The following is a 13,334-nucleotide window of genomic DNA, read 5'->3' as shown; positions in this document are numbered from 1 at the left end:
TTCCATGTACCTTCTGCATGGACTAATGTTTGCTAAATGAAAGGCCTGCCTTAATGTTTAGGTTTTACCTCCTAATCCTAGATGTTCCAATCAATGGAAATAGATGCCATTTGAGTTTACCATAATATGTGAAAGGTTCTATCAATCACCCCTTACCCTTCTAAATTCTAGTGCAAACCTAGTTCATGCATCTTTTCCAAAGCTTCAGTATCTTTTCCAGATAAGACTGATGAAGGTCACGCATAAGGGCAAAATACTATATTACGTCTTGTGCAACGCACAAAGAAGCTGGGGAACTCAGTGGGTCAGGCAGCGTCTATGGAGGTACATGGACAGTTGATGTTTCGGGTCGAGACCCTTCATCAGGGCTGGAGTATAAAATGGTGAGGGGAAGAGGTGGAGCAAGTGCCGGCAGGTGACAGGTGGATCCAGGTGAGAAGTGGGGTGATAGGGAGGGGCAGAGTGGGAATGATGCAAGAGGCTGGGAGGTCATAGGTGGAAGTGACAAAGCTGAAGGTGATGGAATCTGATAGGAGAGGACAGAGGTCCATGAAATAAAGGGGAGGAGGGAAACCAGAGGGAGGAATGTGTGGGCAGAATGAGAGGGTGGGGAGGGGAAAGAGAGAGGCTGATGAGAAAAGGGGATGATGGGAGTGGTTACCGGAAGTTAGAGAAATCCATGTTCATGCAGTCAGGTTGGAGACTACCAAGGTGGAATATGAGATGCTGTTCCTCTAATCTGCATGTAGCCTCAACTTGGCAGTAGAGGAAGCCATGGACAGACATGTCGGTGTGGGAATGGGAAGTGCCTTCCTGTGCAGCAGATCCACTCACGGTGCCATGATCCTGGCTACTGCTGCCTTCCCCTGATGTGCCAAGTCCCCCAACAGTATCCAAAGCAATATATCTGTTTTGGAGGGAAATGACCACGGGGGACTCCTGGATTACCGTCCTGTTACTGCTCTGCCTGTTGGTCACCCATTCCCTATCCTCCCCTAGGCCCTTAAACTGCAGTGTGACCAACTCACTGAATGTGCCATCCACAACATTCTCAGCATCGCAGATGCTCCAAAGTGAATCCAGGCACAACTCCAGTGCCGTCATGTGGTCTGTCAGGAGCTGCAGCTGGACACACTTCCTGCACACATAGTCATCAGAGACACTGGCAGCCTCCCTGAGTTCCCACATTGTGCAGGAGGAGCCTGACACGGGTCTGAGTTCACCTGCCATGACTAAAAGCTTTGAGGGAAAAATAAGGAGACAAAAGAAGAATAAAAACCTACGCTCGCCTTACCTTAGTGTTGCTCGCCCTCCTCACCGAAGCCCAGTATTCACCAAGCCCACACTTAGACAACCAGCAGCACTTTGACTGACCAGCAGCATTGACTACATAAAATAACAGATTGTGCCTCATTACTTTTCAGAAATTCTAAATTAAAGTATGCTTAGGTCACCTTTGTACTTATTAGGGTCATCTTACAACAAAATCATCTGTAAATTATGACCATTCCAAACATCTGACACAACATCCCACGAAGGTTGTTTGGGTATTTTCCATCAGGAAGGCCTTTTGACAAAGGGGTCTCACCAGTTTCTCCCTATCAATTTTCTGCCCTTCTCTCATCTTAAACATGTTGAGGGTAAGATTCAGTTTTGACCTGAGCACAGGATCAGAAGTAGCAGGTTAACTGATTGTCAAGCAGGGAATTTAATATTCTCTTGACCTTGGATGTTTATACACTCCAGCTGATCTAATTCTGTAAGTCATGTGCCAAATTGAATTTTAACCCACCCACACTTCCTGTTGATTCTGTGATAGGGCATGGTTTGGAATGCACCAATTATGGTCTAAATGTTTTTTAATGCATATGTTTTTATTGCAAGTATTGGCAGAGCATTAAATTCTTGGAGTATGTGACCCCAAGTCCTTTCCTTACCTTACAAATAAACATACATTTCAGATAGTGTCCTTGACTCATGATACGGAGAGTTAATCCTTGCTGTTATGCCTTAACCTGATGTTGGTGGAACCAGCCCGTCACAGACGGGGATTGATTTTGAGACCTGGATCCACTTAGTTCAGACACTTAAATGCATCAGGAGAATCAAACAGCAACGTTTTAAGTAAAAAGAGTATACACAAACACTTATGACCAGGCATTCTAAACAACAATGAACATGCACAACTGATAGTCACATGTATGTTACAAGCTCATACACAAGAATCAACAAATTGGGAATTTATAATTCACATGTACTTAACCATATCTGAAAGCTTATTTTATACAACCAATGACTTTGCAGTGACCATGTGATCACAGTTGCTGATCTTGATCTGTTGAGCTAAAATTCCGTTCTCCTCCTCCTCCAAGGTGCACGTGATGTTAATGGTTTGAACCCAGATTCAACTCTGGCTGACCTGGGCCTTGATTCACTGATGGCAGTGGAAGTACGACAAACACTTGAAAGGGACTATGAAATAGTCATGACAATGAGAGAAATCCGACAACTCACCATCAATAAATTGCGTGAACTAGTGGATAAATCTAGCAGTACAGGAGGTAGGAATTTGAATTTCTTTTTGCTGTTCCAACAAAACTTCACACCCAAGGTCTGTTTTGCTGTTATACCCAAAGTGTAGGTGTTGCCAGAATTTAATGTAAAATAACTAACTAAGTTTGAACAGTTCTGCAGATGTAGGAAGACTTTGGTGGTAACTCACTCGGCTAGGGTCAGCCTGCTCCAGAATCTATGGTGGATGTCTGATCTGTATCTCATCTCTGTTCACCTGACTTTTCCCCAAAACCTTCGACACTTACTATCAGAAAATTTTGTTGATCCCAGTCATCAAAGAGTCAATTGAGCTAGAATCCACACTTTCTTTGTGGGAGAGCATTCCAGATTTCCATTATCCCTTGTGTAAGAAGAACGATTTGACTCTGCAGTGGGCTGAAAGCAAAGGTAAATCTTTTCCTCCTTGTGTACCCAGTTCTTATTATCCCAACATGCCATGGTGTAAACCCAAGCTTGGAACGGCCTTGGCATCTGGAACTTAGAGGAAATTTTTCACATCTTCCATTGTCCCTCCCCTTTAAAACACAGTGAAGGTGAAGAAGGACAGACAGATTAATCTGGCTTGCTTGCTTTCTTTCTAAATATTGCAAGAATAAATACATGTTAATGCTTTTTTTCAAGTAACACCTTTTGAAATCCTAAGGGGCTGTGTGGCAAGTGCTCTTGTAACTCTGCTTATAGCAAAATCCAGTCAGTTTTCTCTCAAGTGCCACCTAAGCTATTTTCTGATTTTATTTCTGTTGCATTTTCTGCAGATTTCATTTGCTGTCAAAATATATAATGACGTTGCACATTAAAGTACAAATGAAATGCACATAACTTTGCTCTGGGTAATTGATATATTCTTTTGTACAGAATCAAAACCCGCTCCCTTGACACCAATAGACTCGCAGCTGAAAGAGTTGGACCTCAATGTCCTACTTGTCAATCCTGAAGGTTCAACCATCACCCAGCTGAATAACGTGGAGAGTAATGAGCGGCCTCTCTTCTTTGTCCACCCAATTGAGGGGTCGGTTGAAGCTTTCAAGACTCTTGCATCCAAAGTCAGCATTCCCTGCTATGGTCTACAATGCACACAAGGTAAAGACATGAATAGGCTTGTCTAAAAATACTTGGGGAACATTCCACTCGGGGTAGGAATCCAAAGATGTTCGGATTCTAGCTAGAGTTTCTGCAGCTTTAGCTATATATATTGTTTGCTGTTCCTTAAGCACCACATTGTTGTAATTTTTTTAACAAGATCAATTATCAAAGTATCAGTACAGGAAAATAGCATTAAGACGATTAGTAAGCACAGATACAGATGCCCTACTTCACCAAAATTGCATAGTTTTAGAGTGCTCCAAACTTCTGAAGAATCTGGCTGTAATCATGGCTGAAATACTGGGCTTTATCTCCCTGCCAGCAATTGTACTGCAATGAGTAACGTTTTTGGTATCCATTAAAAATGTTATATAGAATGTTTTTGTCATATAAATAACCCCTGCATTTTTTTTTGTAGCAGTACTATGAAGAAACAGCTGACCCTTTTCACTAGGGTTGCTATGGTCTAAAAAATGTGGTTTCCTTCCTTTTTGTATTAAACCATTCCTGTCAAATTTCCCAGTCTTGCCTCCTTCCATTCCACAGGTGAAGGGCAGAGAACTGGATGTTCTGCTGGCAATACGTGTAAAACAGATTTATTTATTGGTAGTATTTATCCATGGTATTGGTTTATTATTGTCACGTGAAGCTTTTGTTTGCATGCCATTGAGACAGATCATAAGTACATGAGATAGTAAAAACAAAAAAAAAAATGCAGAATATAAAAGTATGGATTAATCTAAGTTTTTCTGTTTTTTCATGCAGCTGCTCCCCTGGATAGTATTCCAAACCTGGCTTCCTATTATCTTGGCTGCATTAAACAGGTCCAGCCTGAGGGACCCTACAGAATTGCTGGTTACTCCTTCGGTGCCTGTGTGGCATTTGAAATTTGCACACAGTTGCAAGCACAGGCCAGTATGTCACGACCTGTTGACTGCCTTATCTTACTTGATGGTTCCCACTCTTACGTGGCAGCATACACTCAGGTATCAAACTATGTTAAGAAGCTATCTTTTATATCTTGTAGATCACCTGAACCCAGCATGCTTAACAACGGACCTGTTTTTCCTCTTACCCACCCTTCACTCCCAAACCTTCATTTGTTTAACACGTCTCCAGAAATTCTTCCATTTAAGGTTCAGACAAAGGAAATGTCTTTCCTTGGCTTGCTGACCTGCAGTGAATTTCCAGCCTTCGTAATATTTCCCATTTCTTTGGTGTAGATCTGTTCTTTGCCCCATGGTTTACCTGCGCTGCATCTTCCCAGATCACAAATGAGGTTATTGAAGGGGGTAATTTGAGCCTCTCAATGAAGATCCCTCAGAGTGGCCATGCCACCTAACTACTGGTGGGGAACTGATTCTGACTTTTGCTCATTTCTCATGAGATTCTCTCCTTTCAGTCTTAGAATTATAAAAACTAACAAAGACTTAACCCATTTAGTGAGTGGAAGAAGCATCATGGGCAAGATCAAAAAATGTTTCTATAATTAATTATATTATTTGACCCTTCCTATGAAATTTTACAAAGAAATATCAACTCCTAGACCTTAACCCTGCTTGTTTCTCTAAGATTGGCACTAATATTCCTCTTTCCTTGTACTTCTAGAGTTACAAAGCAAAACTGACCACTGGCAATGATGCTGAAGCAGAAACCAAAGCAATGTGTGCATTTGTTGGGCAGTTCACAAATGCAGAGCATAACAAGGTAAGTTTCATGAAAGGTGTATCAGTTGTCACTAATCCAGATATGAGAGAGAAGTACTTAAATATTGTCACATTTCCAACGTGAAAACCTTCTCCATTTAAATTCCTCTTCTAGCAATGAAGCGGAAATAATCACAATCTAATTACAATCAGCGTGGTGTTTAGTTTTAACATTGGTAACTTGTAAACAATGTGGATCGAATTTGCAGCAATGACATCTATCTGTTTCTGCTACAATAAATGTTGCCATAATCTTCCCAATATTTAGAAGGTAAGTTTCTGGAGGGCTGTTCCTGCCTGTCTGCTGGGTGAAAGAAAGAGCTGTGGAAGCCCTAGGAAAAGATATCCATCAGCCTAACAGGTTACATCTTGTTCATGATAACAGGAGCACTGACTCCAAATTGCTGAGTTAGTTTGGGGTAGTTAGAGATTATTAAAAACAAATGTGCATTAAATCCAAATCTAATTGCCCCAGAACATTCTATGCAAAGATGCATTTCACTCTGTGTTTCAATGTACATGTGACTGATAAAGAAATCTTACCTATCTTAATTACATCTACAATGCCAATTAACCACATTTCTGCAACTCTTTATGAAAACATTGATCACAACAACTGCAAATCCAGTTGTATCCACAATGTAAAGCTGTTTTCCCTGTTCTTATTGTTCCTTGTGTCACAAACCAGCAACAAAAGAAACACACTGAGCATGATTCAGTGTTAAAAACTATTTTATTAATCACTACTTATGATAATACGTAAAATAAAAGTTTAAAAAAAAATGTTAGTATGTTAGAATTCAAGAATGTTAAACCTCGAACGTTAACCCCAAAACTAAACTCTTCGTGTGTGTGTGTGTGACAAAGTCCAAAACTCCCAGTTCCGGAATGGTTCTTAAAGTTCAGTTCCGCAAGCCATAAGGTGAAACATGAGCAAGGGTTTCTTCAACAACCACCGTTGTCTGAAGATAAGATGTAGATGTAGAAAAACATAGAGAGAGTACATACGAAATCCAAATGTTCCACGATGGAACCCAAACGACACTCCAGTGTTTACTCGGTAGTGACTTTCTCACCCCGAAAAGCATTCGAACCGTGGTCGTCCACACACAAATACCTGTTTCCTTCTACAGGTCAGCAACAAAGTGAACTCCACCGGATTACTTCCAACTTCCATACATGGATTTCAGTAGCAAACACAGTTATTGTTTCTCATCCATCGGTAGAGAAAACAAGCAGGCTGGTGTCTCTCTCCCTTCTCTCTCTCTCTCCTTCTGACTTCTTCAACAACGTCATTACGTCCTTTATCTTCTATTGACGTAAGCACGCCCCACACACATACACACACACTCTCTATCTTAAAGGGACTTTCACTGAGTCCGTAACACTTGTTTTATTTTAAACTAGGAACTAAAGCCAGTAACAGCGATTTCTTGGTTGGCCTTATTTTCCAGATAAACCAGAAGAGTTATGATCTTGTTAAATTTCAATGAAGTACCAAAATATTGATCTCTAAGTTGTATACTTAGGTAGAGTTGAGGATGACTTGCATCCATTCCACTTTTGTGGATTCTGAAATGGCTGAGGAGGCCAATGTGGGATCCATCACTTCTGCCAAAGGCAGGGTAGGAGATGCCTGACGGGATGGGTGGGCACTTTTTTTTTGGCAGATGGTCTTCTGCATGTCCCTGAGGTCTCCTTGATCTATTGAGTTGTTCATACGTGGGAATTTTTGTGCAACAGTCTAATGTAATTGAAGGATTAACCATTCGATATTCTGCTTTCTACAGCTCTTTGAGAAGTTGCTGCCTCTAGAGAACTTGCAAGCAAGAGTCAATGCAGTTGTTGATATGATCACCACAAACCACAAAGGCATTAACCGTAACACACTCAGCTTTGCAGCTACTGCCTTCTATTACAAACTTAAAGCGGCAGACGAGTACGTCCCGGCATCTAAATTTGGTGGCAACATCACTCTGCTGCGAGCAAAGACGACCCATGAGCTTCAGGAGGGTCTCGGTGGAGATTACCAACTTTCAGAGGTGAGCTTTTGGTAACTTTTGGATGGTTCACTCTCTCTCACGGATTCTTCCATTTGAAATTGGAAATTTATGTATTTGGAAAAACCAAATAAAGCTCCCTCGCATGTTAGTTTAATTCTTCCTGTTAAATGTGTTGAAAATATTGGTTTAAGGTGTCCTTAAAATCTACGACTTTGACTAAACTTTTAGTTGTCTGTCCAAATATCTCCTTTTTTTTTAATATGATTCATTAATACACTTTGTTTGAAAAAGCTCTGTGAGGGGCTTTGGATATTTTGATATGTTAAAGGTGCTGTATAAGTTTATTGTACTTTCCCTTTTGCCTTATCTGCCACAGCCTCTTCCGTTTCATCCAGTCTGGCTGCTCTCTGACTGTCCTGTCATGTTGCAGAGAAGGGGCTTAAACCTATTAAAAATAAGATTTTATAGAAAGCTGACCAAAATGTTTTTCCTTTTTATCTGGTAATTTGAGTTGAGGGGAAAGATGCCTGAAATAGTTTGCTGCACTCCTCGGCATTTGCCTTCAAACATCATTGGTCTTCCAAAATCTAAATGCTGATGCCAATTCTCATCCATGCAATTCTGGATGTATGTCTGAAGACTTGAGTTGAATAGTGGAAGCATTGGTTGGAATCTACCAAATTTACTTGGATTTAGGAGCAGCCCCATAGGATTGAAAAAACGTCAACATTGTGGCAGTATTTGGGAATGGAGAGAGACACATATCAGGAAACCAATAGGCCAGGTAGCCTAGCATCTGTTAGTGGGAAAATGCTAGAATCTGTAGTTTCAGAGAATATTCTAAGACAATCAAGTAGAGTCAATGTGACATGAAAGAGTTCTTTGAGGATGTAGCAAACAGGGTGGTTAAGGGGGAACCAGTAAATGTAGCGCATTTGGATCTCCAGAAGGCATTGGATAAGGTGCCACATAAAAAGTTACAACACAAGATATGAGCGCGTGAAGCTAGGGGTTGGCATAGCTAGGAGATTTTCTGTAGTTAGTCAGAGGTGAGATAAATGGATCATTTTTGGATTGGCAATCAGCAACTACTGGGATGTCACATGCATCAGTGCTGAGGCTGCAACTATTTATAATTTGTTATAACTTTGAAGGGACTAAGTGTACTATACCAGATTTACTGATGATTTAAAAAAATAGGTGGGATGGGAAGTTATGAGAAGTTGTGTTCCTAAATCTCTTTACAAGTGATATTTCTCTACCCACATCCCAGAGGGTGACTATAAAAGTTTCTGTAGGAGAATTGAACTGATGGTCCATGGTGTAAAGTGTACTTGGCAAATGTTACTTGCAAGCAAACTCTTAACCTCGGTGGATACAGATCCAGGATGTTTTGCTGGCAGAGTGCTTGGAATACATAGTAGATGAATCCCTCAATATTCTTTACCTACTGGAAATAGCAATATATCTTACTGTGTGGGTAGAAAAGCTAATTGACCACATGTTATAAAATGAATAACCTAAATGCTTTAGATATCTACGAACCAGTTTGTGTCTTCACCCTCACAGCATCTAAAAGCACCTTTAATCAGTTTCCCAGTACATGGATAGGGTGGAAATTACCATCAGCTCAGCTCTTCCCTTCATCCTCACCATGTGGACAGACACATGGATGGGAAAGGTTTAGAAGGATATGGGCCAAATGCAGGCAAATAGGATTAGCTCAGGAAGACACCCTGGTTAACATGGATGATTTGGGCTGAAGGGCCTGTTTCTGTGCTGTATAACTCTATGCTATTTCCTCTCCCATATTTCTATAGGAAAGGAGATTTAATTTCATTTTGTTCCACTTTCACTCTTTCACTTCCAGGTTTGTGATGGGATGGTCTTAATTCACGTCATTGAAGGAGATCATTGGACTTTCCTAAAGGGAACATCGGTGGATTCTGTCGTCAGCATCATCCATAACACATTGGCTGAGCCACGAGTTGCCGCTCGGGAGGGCTGAACAAAAAGATTGACGTACTGTTAATTTGACTGTGGCTCCTGGCGCGTGCAATAGATTGTACAGCTATTGAGTCTTTTCACAAAATGAATTTGTTGCAAAGGCTGTAATTTTGTGTGGCTTTGTTGAAATTCAGAGCAGTAAATATAGTGCTTAATAGAAAAAAACTGATACATGGCTGGACCAATACGGGCAAACGAGAAAACTGACTGACCTATTTCTGAGATGTTCATTGTCTATGAGGAAATAGAAACCAATGATGCTTCGGTTTTTAATTTGTCCAATGGAATAGCTTGTAAAACAATAATGTAATGTGGAATCTATCAAAAGCATGACCCATTCCTCTGTATTTTTTATGGAAGTAATGGTTACAGTTTGGGAGAAAAGTTATAAACTTTGTTTTGTGTGTGGAATGAAATAAAGGTCAAGTCTTTTTTTCCCAGTAATGAAGATTGGCATCAAAATAAGGGTAATAACCGGATTCATCTAGAATGATTAGTTGTTGTGTGCCTGGTTTCAAAGCAGAAGATAATAAGTCCAGGACTTGGCAATCTCTCATCAGTTCATTTTGCTCGTCTGGATTGGGTAATGCTGCTGTTTGGAACAAGCATAAATGAGGCTTTTCATTGATAAATGGGAAGTTGCCATTGCATCCCATTACAACAAACTGGTAGCTGCAGAAAATTGCTTTTCTCAGACTTTACTGGAATGTAGGCCAAGGGAAATTTGAAAGGTAGGAAATTGCCTACTATGTAAGCCAGCCAGAAAAATGTTTTACTAAACAACCGCCGATTCGCTGACACAGTACTGCGTAAGCAAAGCAGAAACCATGGCCTATTTTTAATGGAGAAAGCAGAACACCTTTCCACCATTTTCATACACAATTATTCCCCAGATCTCTCTCCAACTCATCAGACAATTAGTTTTCTTACCCTGCTCCCCCGCCACCCCCAATCCCCCAAGTAATTATTTACTAAACTCTCTTCAACTCTTCAGCTGATTAGCAGACATTTCTGAAGCACCCTCTGTCTAATGCACTGATTCTGCAGAAAACCCCTCTGCAAAATAAATGCACAAAGGGCCCTCTAATTCTAACTAAGAGCCACAAGGCTCTGAGCATTTCATGTGGGTAGTGAATGAATCCACTACTATTTAATAAACTGATGAAGCATTGGGTGCATGTATTGTAAGTGCCACATTTTTCTCCCTGTAGAACTTGTAGTTGAGATAATTCTAAAGCGGTCAAATATACAGAGGGACTCTGTAAGGATCATGCTTTTTGAGCTAATATGACAATTAGTTTGACATGGAGGAAAGAACCTTCCATGCATTCATGGACATCAGCCAGTCCTGGTGTTCGAACAGTCGTTAGCAAATGTCGTTGAATTTGTTTCATGTATTTTGTGGCTTATATTTTTCCTTGGTTTTGTAAGACAGCTATTCTGGGCCATATTCATGTCTTGTATTTTATGTTTTAATAAAAATCAATATCTGAAAATTACTTAATTCTTTTTCTAGAGCTGAACTAAAGTTGCATTTTAAGAGTAATTTCAGTTTGTTAGAAAACTGAAAGGATTACTCAACTTTGTCAATTTTTGGCAATAGACTTACTGCCATTAAGACTATTTCCTCATGAGAATATAAATTAAATTTGACTAATTATTAATTCCTACCTCCTGTTCTATCCCAGTTGACCATTTCAGTTTATGATCATGCAAGGAATACTTCAGTTTTAACATGTATTCTAGGCAAGGCATTGCAGTTTGTAGTATCAACCATAATTTAAATTGCAGTGAATTGATATTTTATTTTAAGTGGTATTCTCTGCTGCAGGTTTCATCCAGCCTCCTCTGTTTCTACCTCTGATCCGATTTAATTTCTAAACTCTTCTGAGCAATACCATATCTGTACACGTCAAATTTTCTGCAACTTCTAAGAAAGACAGCTCCATGTCACCAGTTAGAAATTTGGTTTAGCATTTGAGTGCTCTTACCCTCACGTACACAAAGGATAACAGGACTTAGTAAGATTCCTTAGTGCTTTTTGAATCCAAGTATACATAATGGACCCTTTCAACCTCTTCATGCTTGGAAGCTGCAGATGTAACAAACTTGCATCACTTTCAAAAAGCTTGATGTTATTACATTCATTATTGTCAGGGAAAGTGACAACTGGAAATATCTGATAGTTTGCCACTGATCACAAAAGCTTTTTTTTAAAGAAAGGAATTCAAAGGAAAGGTACTCTTATTTTGGAAGTGTGAAATAAAGATACAAATTCCTGGAAGTACTCAGCACATCAGAAAATGGTAAAGCAATGTATCAGGAGGAGGAGGCAGCCATTTTGGTCCTCAAGCCAAAATGTTTAGTAAGTTCATGGTTGACCTGACTGTTACTTCAACTTGTTATTCCTATTTACCCACCCTTCACTACCACTGTCTCCCAAACCCCCAGGCTTGATTATTAAACATCTAAATAATTTTGCTTTTAAAAAAATTTCAAAGACTTCGTTTATCCACATGCAGTGGAAGTAGTGTTACAAAACCTTGGGGCCCACTGAGAAAAAAATTCACCTTATCCCTGTCCTAATTGGACAACCCATTATTGTTAAACAGTGACACCTTCCCCCACCCCACCAAAAGTTCTAGATTCTCCCACAAGAGAAAGAATTCTCACTACGTTCACCCTGCCAAGATCCCTTCGCATCTTATCTGTTTCAAAAAGTTACCTCTTAGTCTACTAAGCTTCAACAGATGCAACCCTGGCCTGTTGAACCTTTCCCCATAAGACAACCTCCCCATCCCAGCTATTAGTCCAAAAAATCTTCTTTGAACTACTTCTAATGCTTTAACATCCTACTTTAAAGCAGACCACTGTACACTACGTTCAAGATACGGTATTAACAATCCCCTGTAACTGAAGTATAATCTGCCCACTTTTGTATTCCATACCCCTAGCAATAAACAATAAGATTCTGTTAGTTTTCCTTTTACAAACCATGCACTAAGGCCCCCAGGTTTTTCTGCATCTGAAAGCCCTGAATCACTTATTTAGATAGTATACTTCTTTATTTTTTTCTACCAAAATGGATAATTTCATATTTTCCCACATAATCCATTTGTTAGATCTTTGTCTGTTCACACATATAAACTCTTATTATGTTTTTATTTTTTTCTGGTTGGTTTATTTTGTACTCTGATTTTTCTTATTCGTTGTAGCTTTTAATACTATGTGGCTACTGTCAGGTGGCCTGTATGTATTCCCAAAGTGACTTCCTGCCTTTATATCCCATCTCACCTAAGTCACTTCCTGTCCTACCTAAATATCATATATACTTCAATATTCAGGACTCAATCTATTTCATCCTGCAACCATGTCTCCTTCATGGCTCTCACATATTCATATGTTATTATGGGAAAATTGGATTATCTGAGAAAGGATTACAGATTTGGAATGTAAAGGGAATTATCTGAGAGTTTAGGGTTTATAAATTTGTATTGAAAGGAAATCAGTGCAAGAAATTAACCTGTGCATTTGTAAGGAACAGCGGTGGTATGCAACCACTACTAGGTAGCTTCTGGTTAATCAAGAACGGATGGCAGACTATGTATTTTTAGGTAGGCTCACTGTGACAGCAATTTTGCTAGGTTAGAGGTAACAGGACTCACTAGGACAAGATATGGAGCACTGCACTTAACAATAACACCTGCTGGGCCTGAGATTTCATGGCTCTACTCAGGAATGCAATTGGAGATAAGGATGCTGCAGCTGGGCTATCTCCATGGCAACTGGGGCTGAGCGTCAGGGAGGGCTGATCAACCGGAGCAAAGGCGAACCTAAGCTTTAAGACCAACACCAGGCTAACTGACAGAACAGCAACCTTTGAGGGGAATATTATAAAATAGATAGTATATACAAAAATAGGCATCTGTCTCACACATAAGTTCAACATGACTTGAGTAGA

The 13,334-nt window shown here is 40.0% G+C and overlaps 1 protein-coding gene across 2 annotated transcripts in view; it reads left to right on the top strand.

The window, feature by feature from the left end:
* fasn (fatty acid synthase) overlaps window positions 1-10,872 on the top strand; it is a 66,703-nt gene extending 55,831 nt beyond the window's left edge. For both annotated transcript variants that reach the window (XM_052032668.1, XM_052032669.1), the window contains exons 38-43: window positions 2,373-2,561; window positions 3,430-3,654; window positions 4,423-4,643; window positions 5,266-5,364; window positions 7,154-7,405; window positions 9,237-10,872. In XM_052032668.1, the coding sequence (XP_051888628.1) occupies window positions 2,373-2,561; window positions 3,430-3,654; window positions 4,423-4,643; window positions 5,266-5,364; window positions 7,154-7,405; window positions 9,237-9,374 (1,124 nt within the window). In that variant the 3' untranslated portion in view covers window positions 9,375-10,872. The remainder of the gene's footprint in view (window positions 1-2,372; window positions 2,562-3,429; window positions 3,655-4,422; window positions 4,644-5,265; window positions 5,365-7,153; window positions 7,406-9,236) is intronic.
* Window positions 10,873-13,334: the final 2,462 nt, after the last annotated feature.

The sequence above is a fragment of the Pristis pectinata genome, chromosome 18 (genome assembly GCF_009764475.1).
Source record: "Pristis pectinata isolate sPriPec2 chromosome 18, sPriPec2.1.pri, whole genome shotgun sequence".
Taxonomy (NCBI): Eukaryota; Metazoa; Chordata; class Chondrichthyes; order Rhinopristiformes; family Pristidae; genus Pristis; species Pristis pectinata.
The sequence above is the reverse complement of the archived record's forward strand: the minus strand, read 5'-3'. Positions and strand labels throughout refer to the sequence as shown.